Source organism: Caretta caretta, chromosome 13 (assembly GCF_965140235.1).
Source record: "Caretta caretta isolate rCarCar2 chromosome 13, rCarCar1.hap1, whole genome shotgun sequence".
NCBI lineage: Eukaryota > Metazoa > Chordata > Testudines > Cheloniidae > Caretta > Caretta caretta.
The window spans coordinates 2,353,754-2,367,893 of NC_134218.1; the positions used below are offsets into that span (position 1 = coordinate 2,353,754).

Below are 14,140 nucleotides of genomic sequence, written 5' to 3' on the forward strand. Positions count from 1 at the left end.
AAGTATTTCTGAAATAGTTTTCTTTCAATATACGTAACACAAAGAGAATACATGTTAGCAAAGTGTAACAGAAAGGATTTAACGGCACTCTTTTTGGATGGCCCTCATAACTTAGTGGTTGTTTGTCATTTGTAAGTAAACCATTCAACCCACACTCATGCTAATGAAACCTTTGTGACACACCACATCATCAGATTTTCCACATAATCACACATGCACATATAAAACATTACCTCTAGAGCCTGCAAGGGACGTTATTAAAGCAATGGAAGAGTTCACTATTACTAAAAGTGAAACTGAAAACTGGTCTAATTGAAATGTTTTAGTCTCAAAAGCTTAAACTATTGAGTCTCAACTTCTCAAACCGAAAACTGGGTTTAGAACAACTTCTCAGTTAATCTTGATTGAGTTTTTTTTTCTGCTGGTTTGCTTTTTGGCATTTATTTGCAAGCCTTGGAGGTAGCCAAAGTTACCATGTGTCATTTTATACACCACAGAGAAATCCCAACTCGCTCTCCTGTAAATTACACATCTTTTCCCCCTCTGCACTGAGCAGAATGCTGCAAGTAAATTACCTGCCACAGGACAAGTTTTAGGAAAGGAAAAGATTAACTTCCCTAATTGAAACAGTAGACAAAAGAGATGTCAAAACATTCATTGGAGCTACAATTTAGCCATGAGACTGGACCTCTGCTCTTGCATAAACCACAGGGGATCGCTATTTTGCACTTCTTCAGGAAGGCAGCACTCCAACTACTGAGTGTTTCGTAGAATCAGGGTGCATTAGTTCAGAGTGTCCCTTGAGTCATCATGCTACTTCTTTCAGAACTTAGGTTTTCTTTGCAAGCACCTCATGTAAATATTGAAAACGTTCAATGCTATTTAGCTACACAAGATCACAGCCTTGGTGGGCAGTTGGTATTTTGACACTGGGTCTATGAACAATACTTGATCCTTTCAGTTATACGATAAAGAAAGAAAGCCATCTTTCCCCAAAGCAGAAAATTAACAATTGGGTGAAGGGAAGCAGATATACCTGGAGGGAAATACCAATTTCTAGAAAAATGATTTAGCTCTGAAGGATTTAACTTCACACACGCAGAGAAGCCTGGTTTTAAATACCCATTTTGATAAGTTACCAGTCAAAGCTTGGAAGACAGCAAGAAAATCTGCACTAGTGAAAAGATACCCTGTTATTGCCATTAGTAAAGACAGCACAGTGCTCACAGACCCTCAAATAGTGCAGCTACCTCTCTAGGTAAAAGGACTGATCAAAGAAAGTAGGTCAGTGCAGAGTGAATATCTGATTAAAAGAGAAGGAATATGGAGCTTTTCACTATAAGCCCATCCTTATTCCACTCTCTACATACCATGCTGTGAAACCATCACCCAAGTCCATTCCCACTATAAACCTAGTTGTGAGGAACCCCGAGTATCGAGTGGTGTTCTAACAGATCTGCTATCAAGGGAACAAAGCATGCTGGCACAGTCCCTCTGAACAATGGTAACTCCTACACCTTATACCTCTGTCTGTTAATTACGAAGCTGTTCGCTACTCAAACCATCATGATTGTTTCCTAATTTCAGGGATAGTGAGATGAGAAACAAGTTAACAGTCTGAATTGCTTCAGTCCCAAAGGGATTCATTTACCTTCTATAGTTATACAGCAGTTCAACCGTGATGCAGGCAACATGGTGGAAGACAGTTCATAAACCAAAAAGAAAAACAGAGCATAGTTAGAACAGCACAGAGTTAACATCCCACATGGGAGTCAATGAATGCTGAACTGCCAAAGATAGCTTGATTTACTGTGTGCAGTCAAACTTGGGAACTTTCATCTTGTAACCCAAGTTAAGGAGTTTGCAGCATGATGGCTAGCAAACATCTACTTCCTTTGACCTACAAGGTATTTTGTATCTCCTTTCTCCTAGATTCAACAAAAGCAGATGGAAATTCCAGGAAATTAATTTAAGACAACACCTGGGGTTCCATCCATCCCTGTAGTTTCCTACATTCCTGTGCAGGCTCTTCTTCAGGTGATATATGTTCTGAGATCCATATCAAGGGCCACAAAAAATACAGCAGAATTAACACTGTGGTATGGTAGAATATGTAGAAAGAGCAGTATACTTGCGTATATAAGGGAAGCTTCTTACTTGACCCCAGAAAAAGGAGGAGTCTCTGCTCTAGAGGTGAAGCTCTACAGAGGACTGAGTTTGACTCATTACATAAACACAGGCCCAACACTGGAAGACCAGTAGTAGTAATTTATTTGTAGAAGAAACACACAAAGGAGAAGCATTTATATCAGAGCCAGACACGTGGTTGGCATTTAAAATATTTTACAAAAATCTTACAACTCCACTGAAAGGCAGAGATGTTCACTCCGTGTTTACAAGAAACTGGAAATCCTCCAGTAGCAATAGTTAAAGAAAAAACAGCTAGTATATTCTTACCCCAAATTATTGGGCTACAGAGAGAGAGAGAAAAGAAAGGTGGATTAGAGAAAGGACGGCGAACTCCACTAAGTAATCCAGCCCTTTTTATCCACCTTCCCCCACACTCCACACACTTCATTATAAACAAGAAGATCAATACTGACCTCATTTCCTTTAGTCCCTCAGCCTCTATGACCTGCAGAATCTGTTTCGGGGTCATAGGAGCATCAGAGTAGTTTTCCAACACCTGAAGAGATATAAATACCAAAGTTTCATTCAACATTTTCTATTCTTATTCGCTGAATTGTTTTCTGGGTTGGGATTCAAATATAGGAATATGTCTGCTAAAACTTAATATCTCCACAAGAAAACCTGCTACAAAATTCAGGTTAACCCAAGAGCAGACTACGGTATATATGCATGATCCCTGCACTTTTTCTAGGGCTACAAATGGCTTGCCCTGTTTTGTCATCAGGTCTCTAATTAAGTGTACAATTGTGCAAGTATGGGGAGAAGGGGAGAGCTGGGGAATTAGGCACTGATCCCGCACCATTAAAGTTAATGGATGCTTTCCCACAGACTTTCGTAAACATCAGACAAAGCCCTTACTGCACACAACCTTTAAAATATATAAAAGAATCAAAGGCTTCCACTGAAATAGACATTAACATAGTAGATATAGACTGTTTGCTCTTTGGGGCAGAGACTTTCTCTTCATACCTATCTGTTAAGTATCTATCATGTTGGAGTTACAAATAATAATGTCATTACATAAATCAATAGTACAAACTCAGCTGGAACACTGTATTCAGTTCTGATCATCCCATCTCAAGAAGAATACAGAAGAAACAGAGGGGTTTCAGAGACTGGTAATAAGAATGATTAGGGGCATGGAAACATTTTTTGCATGGAAAGATTTAAACAATTGGAACTGTTTGTCTCAGAAAGAGATGAGTAAGAGAGGATATGACAAAGGTATAAAGTAATGAATGGTCTAAAGAATGTAGATGAGGAGCTTCTCTTCATCTGTCTCATAGTACAAGAACAAAGGGACATTTAATTAAGCTGAAAGATGACAAATTCAAAGTGACAAAATAAAATATTTCCTTACACAATGCTGAATAAGCCTGTGGAACTCTCTGCCACAAAATATCATTGAAGCCAACAACTTAGCAGAATTCAAAAAAGAATTGGGCATTTATATGGATAACAAGAAAAACCAGAATTATAATCGTAAATATTAAAAATAACAAAGCTTCAGAAGAGATGTAAACCATAGCGTTTCAGAGCTGAAGCCAACCTTTAATTATTCAGATTTAAGAGGAAACTTTCCCTAGGGGCAGGTTACTCCATAACTGCCTGCTCTGCAGGAGTTCTTGCACCTTTCTCTGAAGCAACTTATACTGGGTACTGTCAGAGACAGAATACTGGCCTACATGACCACTAGTCTGATCCAGTATAGCAACTCCAATGTAAAAATATGTTTCACTATATAGCCTAAAGTACCTGAGAGAAGAGGCAACAGATATTCAGTCTGGGATATTCTGCTCGTAATAATTTAATAAATTCCCCTAACTCAATGGCCACAATGACATGCAATTCTGATTTTATGAGGGACAGTACTTCATACAAGTTGGCAATGCAATTTTGTCTTTCAATTCAACTAGTACAAGTAGTGAGCGAAGAAAATGAATGCCCTTTTTATGTCCGCAATGTCTAGAACTGAGTCACTGCAGCATCATGTCAGGGACCAATGACTGAAGTCTCCATTTGAAAGGTACAGTAGCAGGACTGTCTGCAAGAAAACAGTGCAGGTCACCATCTCTATCACCCCCACTTCCCAGCCTCCTAAAGGAAAGAAAAAGTCCAAACTGAATGACACACTCCAGTGTTGTACTGCAATTAAAAGTCTACCTACACTTCTCAAGAAAAGCAAAACCAAATCATATCCACCATGTCACATTTAAGTATCTGAAAATAATACACAAAGCACTATAGCATTAGCCTGCCAGGGGACTGGAAGTTTGGAATTGTGAAAGCCATGGTTAAATGCAATGAAAGCCCAAGAAATAAGAACATAAGAATGGCCATACTGGGTCAGACCAATGGTCCACCTATAGCCCAGTATCCTGTCTTCCGACAGTGGCCAGTGTCAGAAGCTTCAGAGGGAAAACAAGGCAATTTTCAAGCGATCCACCCCTGGTCATCCAGTCTCAGCTTGGGGCAGTTACAGGTTTAGGGACACCCAGGGTATGGGGTTGTATCCTTGGCCTTTTTGGCTAACAGCCATTGATGTACCTATCCCCCATGAATTTTTCTACTTCTTTTTTGAACTCAGTTCTAATTTTTGCCTTCCCAAATTCCCTGGCAATGAGTTCCACAGGTTGAATGTGTGCTGTGTGAAAAAGTACTTCCTTATGTTTGTTCTAAACCTGTTGCCTATGAATTTCATTGAGTGACCCTAGGTTTTGTGTTATATGAAGGGGCAAACAACACTTCCTTATTCACTTTCTCCACACTATTCATCACTTTGTAGACCTCTGTCATATGCCCCCTTAGCTGTCTCTTCTCTAAGCGAAACAGTCCCAGTCTTTTTAATCTCTCTTCGTATGGAAGTCGTTCCATACCCTTAAACAGTTTTGTTGCCCTTCTCTGCACCTTTTCCAATTCTAATATATTTTTGAGATGGGACGGCCAGAACTGCAAGCAGTATGATAACCTATATTTAAATGACAGGTTTCAGAGTAACAGCCGTGTTAGTCTGTATTCGCAAAAAGAAAAGGAGTACTTGTGGCACCTTAGAGACTAACCAATTTATTTGAGCATGAGCTTTCGTGAGCTATTTAATTGGAATAAATTCCATATTCCATATTTAAATGGAATAAACCATTTTTATTTGGAGGCAGTACAGCTCTACTACAGTCTCCTGCACTGATCAAGTTTTCTTTGGGGTACAATAATTCAGTGCCATCATCAGACACTGTCACCCTTCATCACCCAAATGAAATGGGCATCTGATGTGGACAACACATCACTCAACAGTCAAATGTGAGAGGCACGAAATGGAACATTCATGTTTCCCAAATCAAGAAAAACCTTCACGGCCCATAATGCATCTGGAAAACACTGAACTCAATGCAACCAAATAAAACACAGCCCACAATGGAGAATGAGTGAATACTTACTGCCAGAAACAAAAAGCCCTGCTCAGAACAGTTCCTACCCCCAACTGTATCAGATGTATGACTACTTTTAAGTGTTAGAGCTGGAAGAGAAAGCATCCAACAAGATTCTCTCTCATTCCTTCACCTACCCTGAAAGGCCCTGCATGCACTGAAGCAAGGCCTCCTCTGGCTGATTATGGCAGGATATCGTGGCTCCATTAGGAACCTATTAATGCAGTATTGAGCACTGGCCAGAAGGAATATCTTGGGGGTTCTCAAACTGGGGGGCAGCACCCCTCGGGGGTCACAAGGTTATTACATGGGGGATCGCGAGGTGTCAGGCTCCACCCCAAACCCACTTTGCCTCCAGCATTTATAATGGTGTTAAATATATTTTAAAGTGTTTTTAATTTATAAAGGGGGTCGCACTCAGAGGCTTCCTATGTGAAAGGGGTCACCAGCACAAAAGTTTGAGTACCACTGGGATAAGACAACACTTACCACAGAAATTGAATGTGTTGTTTGTAATATTTCCATTTCCTGCCTTCCCAAAGACCCTAACTGTGAACCTTTATGGCACTCTTCCAATTACCCTGCTACTAGACTAGCAATATAATCCTCAGATTTATAATGAACAGGTATATATACCTGTATATATATGAACATATATCTATGATTCTATGAACAGGTATATATACCTGAACACACCTGTTCAATATTCCCTGTGGCTATATGTACTACACTTTTCAGAGTAACAGCCATGTTAGTCTGTATTCGCAAAAAGAAAAGGAGGACTTGTGGCACCTTAGAGACTAACCAATTTATTTGAGCATGAGCTTTCGTGAGCTACAGCTCACTTCATCGGATGCATACCGTGGAAACTGCAGCAGACTTTATATACACACAGAGAATATGAAACAATACCTCCTCCCACCCCACTGTCCTGCTGGTAATAGCTTATCTAAAGTGATCATCAAGTTGGGCCATTTCCAGCACAAATCCAGGTTTTCTCACCCTCCACCCCCCCACACAAATTCACTCTCCTGCTGGTGATAGCCCATCCAAAGTGACAACTCTCTACACAATGTGCATGATAATCAAGTTGGGCCATTTCCTGCACAAATCCAGGTTCTCTCACCCCTGGATTTGTGCAGGAAATGGCCCAACCTGACCACCATGCACACTGTGCAGAGAGTTGTCACCCCGGATGGGCCATCACCAGCAGGAGAGTGAATCCGTGTGGGGGGGTGGAGGGCGAGAAAACCCGGACCTGCGCTGGAAATGGCCTAACCCGACGATCACTCCAGACAAGCCACCACCAGCAGGACAGTGGGGCAGGAGGAGGCACTGCCTCACACTCTCTGTGCGTATATAAAGTCTGCTGCAGTCTCCACGGCACGCATCCGATGAAGTGAGCTGCAGCCCACGAAAGCTCATGCTCAAACAAACTGGCTAGTCTCTAAGGTGCCTGATTATCATGAACATTGTGTAGACAGTTGTCACTTTGGATGGGCTATCACCAGCAGGAGAGTGAATTTGTGTGGGGGGGTGGAGGGTGAGAAAACCTGGATTTGTGCTGGAAATGGCCCAACTTGATGATCACTTTAGATAAGCTATTACCAGCAGGACAGTGGGGTGGGAGGAGGTATTGTTTCATATTCTCTGTGTGTATATAAAGTCTGCTGCAGTTTCCACGGTATGCATCCGATGAAGTGAGCTGTAGCTCACGAAAGCTCATGCTCAAATAAATTGGTTAGTCTCTAAGGTGCCACAAGTACTCCTTTTCTTTTTATGTACTACACTGAATCTCAAAATTCTGTTTAAAAAAAAAAAAAGTATGTGCAAACAATTCACTCCACAGGACTAGAAGCTGCAAAAAGTTCTTTTCCTTCCCATCCATGGAGGCATCTAACAGAATAAAAAATGTAACAGAGTCAAATTAAAAACACTTTGACAGGGGTGTGGTAAAGCCTAGTACTAAACAAACATCTATTTTTAATGGATTTAAGATCAGCTTGAAAGGAGCCCCACAACCCAGAACAGCTAGGAAAGGCTTGGTCTCCCTAAGAGGATAATCTGGTATGAGGTTGAGCCAATGACAAACCAGAAATAGAACAAAGATGAAGCTGGGGTTTAGAGACCTCATACACTTAATGCACATAGGGAGAGGCACCAACCATGAGGAAGGTAACAAATGACATCCATGAAGAGATTCACTGGTAGACCAGATACCAGTGAGGATTAACTAACATGGGTGCTATGCCATTAAATTACTACTAATGAGTTGCCAAAGTAGATGAGTTGCAGACTTACTTTTTGGACAGCCAATAAGCAGTGAGTTACCACAGAGTTTAGTGTGTTGGGTGGCGAGAAAAATTATGCAAGCAGACTTAGCACTGGTCTACACTAGAAAGTTAAGTTGATCTAGCTACATTACTCAGAGGGTGTGAAAAATTCACACACTCCCCCAAGAAATGTAAATTAAGCTGACCTAAGCCCCAATGTAGACAGTGCTAGGTCAATGGAAGAATTTTTCCTTCAACCTAGATACCTCCTCTCAGAGAGGTGGATTTACTACAGCGATGGAAGAACCCCTTCCTTCGCTATAATAAGTGTCTACACTACAGTGGCACAGCTGTAGCATTTCTAGTGCACATATAACCTTAGTCTTTTCCCCACACTGGGGCTGCTCTGCTGGCAGGTGACCCCAAGTGCCTACATTCAAGTATTCCACCCACAAGACTAGGACCCACACAGGAGATGCGGGCTGAAGCACTTCTGAGCATGAACCTGGCACTAGTTTTTTTCCAGCTGCAACTTTTAGCTTGAAGAGCAGGAGAAGAGCGAAAGTCAAAGTCAAGTGAGCTCAAAAATAATAATCTTCACACAAAGGACAATACAAGCTACCAGAAGGCAGACATTCTAGTCTGAATAGGTTATATAGCGAAGTACTTCTTCACACTACACACAGCTAACCTGTGGAATTCGTTGCAAAGGGACGTTATGAAGGCCAAAATTATAACTGGGTTCCAAAAAGATTTAGGTAAATTCATGGAGGAAAGATCCATCAATGCCTATTAGCCAAGATGGTCATGGATACAACCGCATGCTCTGAGTGTCCCTAAGACTCCGACGGCCAGAGGCTGGGACTGGACAACAGGGGATAGATCACGCAATAACTGCCCTGTCCTGTTCTTTCCCTCTGAAGCATATGGCATTGGCCACTATCAAAAGCCAGGATATAGGGCTAAATGGACCACTGGCCATACTGCATCAGAACATTCTTATGTTTTCTTTGTTGGTCAGCCCTGGGAATCTCCTCTTGCGTGCAAGCAAGTCCTATTCAGGAAAAGCTAGAATAACTACTAGAATCCACTGGATGCAAAGCCAAATCGGATGGACCCAAGACAATTGTCCAGCTCTTATTAAATGTCTACATGATCTGGTACATAACCTTGATACATAAAATACATAACAAAAAACCCCAAGACGCATTTATTATTATTTATATAGATGCCAACATACTACACACAAAGTATCTTGTGCCAGTAAATCAATGATCAAGTGCCTTTGGCCCAAACAGAGCTTAGAAGAAAAACTATCTAATCCACTAGTATCCACATGGAGATAGCAGGATCACTGTGCCTCCCCTAGTCACTTACATTCATGGATTTTATTTTTTTAAAGTTTATTGTGAAGACATTTTGGTTCCTGGAGGAAAAAACAAAACAAAACAAACTTTTTCCAATCAGCATTAAAAGTAGATAGCAGCAACAATCAGCACAATAAAGCATGCAAAAAGCTGAGTGTGCCATTTGCAACGTGACTATTCTCCCACTCCAAAAGAGTTGAAATGGAGAGCGTTATGAACTGAATTAAGGGGCTGGGTATTAAAGGCACCAACTGTTCAGACAACAGTTGAAGAGTTCAATTTCCACTTGGATCAACTGGCCCATATTCCCGTCTTTTCCTCCTCTTTTAAAAATTTTAGTTTGATTCTAGTTTCTTGGTGGGTTTATATTTTCTTATTTGGTACAGACTTTTTAAAAATTTGTTTCCATTTTAGATTTTACAGTTGACCTCTGGATTCCAGATTAAGATCTGGCTTTAGTTCTTTTATAAAAGACAGGTTTGTCCCACATGGTGATAGGCAACAGAATACAGGCGAGTCTCATCTTACGTGCATTTAACACGCATGAATTCAGCTTTGCACGGTTGGCAAAAATAAACAAACAAAAAAGAGAAAAATAACAATTTAAATACTGTACCTGTAGTGTGGGCGATTCCGCCCACCCTTACATTCAATGTAATTTTGACTATACGCAATTTTCGCTTTACGCACTGACTGTGGAACGTAACCCCAGCTTAAGATGAGACTTGCCTGTACAGCAAGGCTCCAATAGGATAGTATTAATGGACATAATTAATGGTGTTCCTAGCCTCTGTTTATCAGAAGCTGGGAATGGGTGACGGGATGGATTGCTTGATGATTACCTGTTCTGTTCATTCCCTCTGTGGCACCCAGCATTGGTCACTGTAGGAAGACAGGATACTGGGCTAGATGGACCTTTGGTCTGACCCAGTATGGCCGTTATGTTCTTATAACCAAAGCAGGTACTTATTCTAGAAATCTGCCACTTGAATGAATGGAATTTTTAAAAAACTGATGAAAATACATGCCACAAAATTAACCACACACATACCAGATTTGTTACAAGAACATGCTTATGACCAAATGAAAATGTTGACCATGAAGACACTAAACAAGTAAAGCCCTTTGGTAGACAGGAGGGATATTTATGTTTTCATGTACGCTTGAACACCATAGCCTTTACAATACCTAGTTTCCCCATACTAGTGGTGTCAGGGAGAAGCTTGTTGCCATGAAGGAAATTCCTGACAGTAATGTTTTCTGGACCTCAAGCTATGATCCCTTCCAAGGAGGTTTAAATAAATCTAAGAAGGGAAAGCAGAATAAGAAGTAGGACCTGACAAAACTGAGAATGGTTACTATACTACCGCCCGGACTTTGCTGACCTGTAAGTAAAATTGAACCAAGCAGAAAAATTAAAGGCTCTCTAACAAACAGTACCATTTTCTACGGTGAAGAAATCACCTCAGACCTTGTCAATGCCTCGTCAGACTATCTATTCATACCATTTGAGAAGATACTGTAAGACAGATACTGAGAAATCTAAGCAATGCTTACAAACTGCTGAAGGCCTCTCCAGAAAAATGCCTTATCCAACCACCATAAATGGGGTGTGTGGTCACACCTTTCTAAAAGAGAAAATCCTCCTCTTTCCATGGTTAAAGGAGAATCTCTTTCTAGAAGACCCATTCCTTCCCCTTGGTAATATGTGTGAGAGCATGTGAAAGGACCTGTTTCTCACCCTCTCTGAGAGAAGCCCCCACAAACCTGGCAATCTGGAAGGGAGAAATATCTAACAGTAGACCCTTCCCCCATGTAATATGACAGTCTCTCAAGAGGATACTGTCGAGGTAAAGTATCAGAGAGGTAGACATGTTTGCCACTTTTACAGATCCAGACTAAGAGTGGCACCTTCTAGACTAACAGACATATTGGAGCATAAGCTTTCGTGGGCGAATACCCACTTCGTCGGATGCATGCATCCGACGAAGTGGGTATTTGCCCACAAAAGCTTATGCTCCAATACATTTGTTAGTCTAGAAGGTGCCACAGGACTCTTTGCAACTATAGAGGTAGTGTTTCTGGAAGCACTCCTGTAGTTTGCAATGAAGACCCTGCTGGCAGTACAGAGTGTGCATGTGTTAGGACTAGAACCATTCCCTTTCTTCCTACCAGTAATATACAGAGAAAAGAGGCTAGTAATTTATCTCTTTCTCTTGAGGGATGGAGGTGAAAAAAGGAGCGGGCAGAGTTGTAATGGTGGGAGCTGTGACTCTCCACCTTTCTACAGAAGAAGTCATGCTGTGATTATGTTGGGCTGGATGTGTGTGGGGGGGTGTTGTGCTCTAGAAGCAGCCTCCTCTCTTTCCCATCTCATATTGAAGATGGGGAGGAGGTTGCTCTCTCTCTCTCTCTCTTTTCTTGTATGGGAAAAGCAATGTCCAGATTGGGTGGGAGGGGGATGTTGGCCTCTCTGCAGGATCCTTGGCGCAGGGACCAGCTCTTTATTTTGTTTGCACAGCACCAAGCATGCACAAAGGGGTCCTGGTCCAGGATGGGGACTCCTAGGCACGACAGCAACACAGATAACGCTAAGCAGCCTCAGGAGGTGTCTCTCAGCTCCCTTGGAGCCAGGCCCCTTCTACTCACAGGGTGGGGTGTCCCCCCCTGCGCCCAACCCCCTGGAGCGACCACTGCCCTGGCTGCACTGGGGAGCCCCCCAGCGTGCCCGGGCCCCTCTCTGGGAGACATCCCATCTTCCCTCCGAGGGGGGGGGTTCACCTCGCCCCGAGGGAAGGCGATCTCCGCCCTCTCCCCATTGTACACCGGGGTCCGTCTCCTCACAACCCTTCCCGCAGGGCCCCTCCCTGCCCAGCACGGGCCCCGCTAGTCACGGGGGCAGGGTGTTTCCCCAGCCCCGGCCACCGCGGGGCCTCCCCGCCCCGCTTCCTGGGGGGATCTCCCCCTCACCAGGCGGGCGGCCTCAGCCCACGTGCGCTCCTTCTTCCTCCGCTGCTTCATCTCCTTCATCTTCCTCCTGCTCCGGGCTGAGGGGAGAGGTGTGGGGGGCCGGGGCGCGGGCACGCGGGCCGGGGTTCGGAGGCGGGAGCGCGCGGTGCGGGTGCGGACCGTTAGCCGGGGGGCGGGGCTGGCGCGGCCGGCGGCAGGGAGGGCGCGAGGCAAGGGGAGGGGTAGCTCCCGGGCGCTATGGAATGCAGCAGCAGTGGCGGCTCAGGCCCGACATAACAACGGGGTCAAAGGGCTCCGAGGTGGAGGGGGAGGGACCTCCTCAACGGTGGCCTCGGCAGGACAATCCAACCCCCGCGCTCGGCTCTGGCGGGGGGAAGAGGCGGGGAGCTTTTCCGTTTGAAGGAAAACAACCCGCAGGGTCTGATGGGAATTGTAGTCCCACCGCGGCCCGGCGCGAACGGCGAACGGGCCGCTGCAGCCCCGAGACTACACCTCCCAGCAGGCTCTCCGGCACCAGGCCGCCGAGGGCCGGCGTGCCGGTGACGGAAGCACGCTGGGCTTGAGCCGTGATGGCCCTGCCCACGTTAGCTGACAGGGCCCCGCCGGGCCCGGCTTCCGTGCCCGGGGCGGCCATTGTCCCCACACGCCGGTGGGGGGCTCCGGCAGCCCCGCAGGCCCCTTCTCCAGCGGCTCCCTGCCCTGACCCCGGGATCTCGTAGGAGCCACCTCAGGCCTCATTACCGACACCCTCCCCCCCCACTCAGAGCCATTGACCCCCGTGTGACCACCCCCCCCGAGCCATTGACCCCCGTGTGACCACCCCCCCCACTCAGAGCCATTGACCCCCGTGTGACCACCCCCCCACTCAGAGCCATTGACCCCCGTGTGACCACCCCCCCCGAGCCATTGACCCCCCCCACTCAGAGCCATTGACCCCCGTGTGACCACCCCCCCCCCGAGCCATTGACCCCCCCCACTCAGAGCCATTGACCCCCGTGTGACCACCCCCCCCACTCAGAGCCATTCACCCCCGTGTGACCACCCCCCCCGAGCCATAGACCCCCCCCACTCAGAGCCATTCACCCCCGTGTGACCACCCCCCCGAGCCATTCACCCCCGTGTGACCACCCCCCCCACTCAGAGCCATTCACCCCCGTGTGACCACCCCCCCCAGAGCCATACACCTCCCCCCACTCAGAGCCATTCACCCCCGTGTGACCACCCCCCCCAGAGCCATTGACCCCCGTGTGACCCCCCCCGGAGCCATGGACCCCCCCCACTCAGAGCCATTGACCCCCGTGTGACCACCCCCCCCCGAGCCATTGACCCCCGTGTGACCACCCCCCCCGGAGCCATAGACACCCCCCCCACTCAGAGCCATTCACCCCCGTGTGACCACCCCCCCCAGAGCCATACACCTCCCCCCACTCAGAGCCATTCACCCCCGTGTGACCACCCCCCCCCCCCAGAGCCATACACCTCCCTCCACTCAGAGCTGTTGCCGGCACCCAGTGCCGAGAGGCTGAACAACAGTTTGAGTGGTTGGTTGCCCGGTGTGCTACACCCAATAATCACAACGGGGTGGAGAAGCAGAAAAGTTTATTTGCAGCTGCAAAAAGGTACAGGGAGAATAAAATCTCAAATCCTGCACAACAGAGCAGGAAGTTACACAGGCTTTTATACATCCTTTTTCCCAGCATACTTATCCAATAGCAAGCTGCCCCAAGTATCCATATAGCCAGCCAATCCAGTTCCCTGATTCTCTGTATCATTTGTTAAACTATACATAAAGGTGCTTTATTCAGCATTGGTCTTTCATATCTCCCCTGTTTGGCCTTGCTTAGTTTCAGGCAGTCTGACTCTGCAACATACTGTTGCAGATTCTCAGCATAACTGCTGTGTGTGCCTCCAGGCA

The 14,140-nt window shown here is 45.4% G+C and overlaps 1 protein-coding gene across 3 annotated transcripts in view; it reads right to left on the reverse strand.

Annotated features, from left to right (window-relative positions):
- The window catches only part of ASXL1 (ASXL transcriptional regulator 1), a 31,243-nt gene extending 18,680 nt beyond the window's left edge, over window positions 1-12,563 (reverse strand). Inside the window, exons 1-2 of one of the 3 annotated variants that reach the window (XM_048819465.2) lie at window positions 12,226-12,563; window positions 2,586-2,686 (exon numbers count right to left, since the gene is read on the reverse strand). In XM_048819465.2, coding sequence (XP_048675422.1) covers window positions 2,586-2,686; window positions 12,226-12,285 — 161 coding nt within the window. In that variant the 5' untranslated portion in view covers window positions 12,286-12,563. Of the gene's footprint in view, window positions 1-1,651; window positions 2,255-2,585; window positions 2,687-12,225 lie in introns of those variants that run through there. The other 2 variants (XM_048819463.2, XM_075118641.1) reach the window with 2 other exon arrangements.
- Window positions 12,564-14,140: the final 1,577 nt, after the last annotated feature.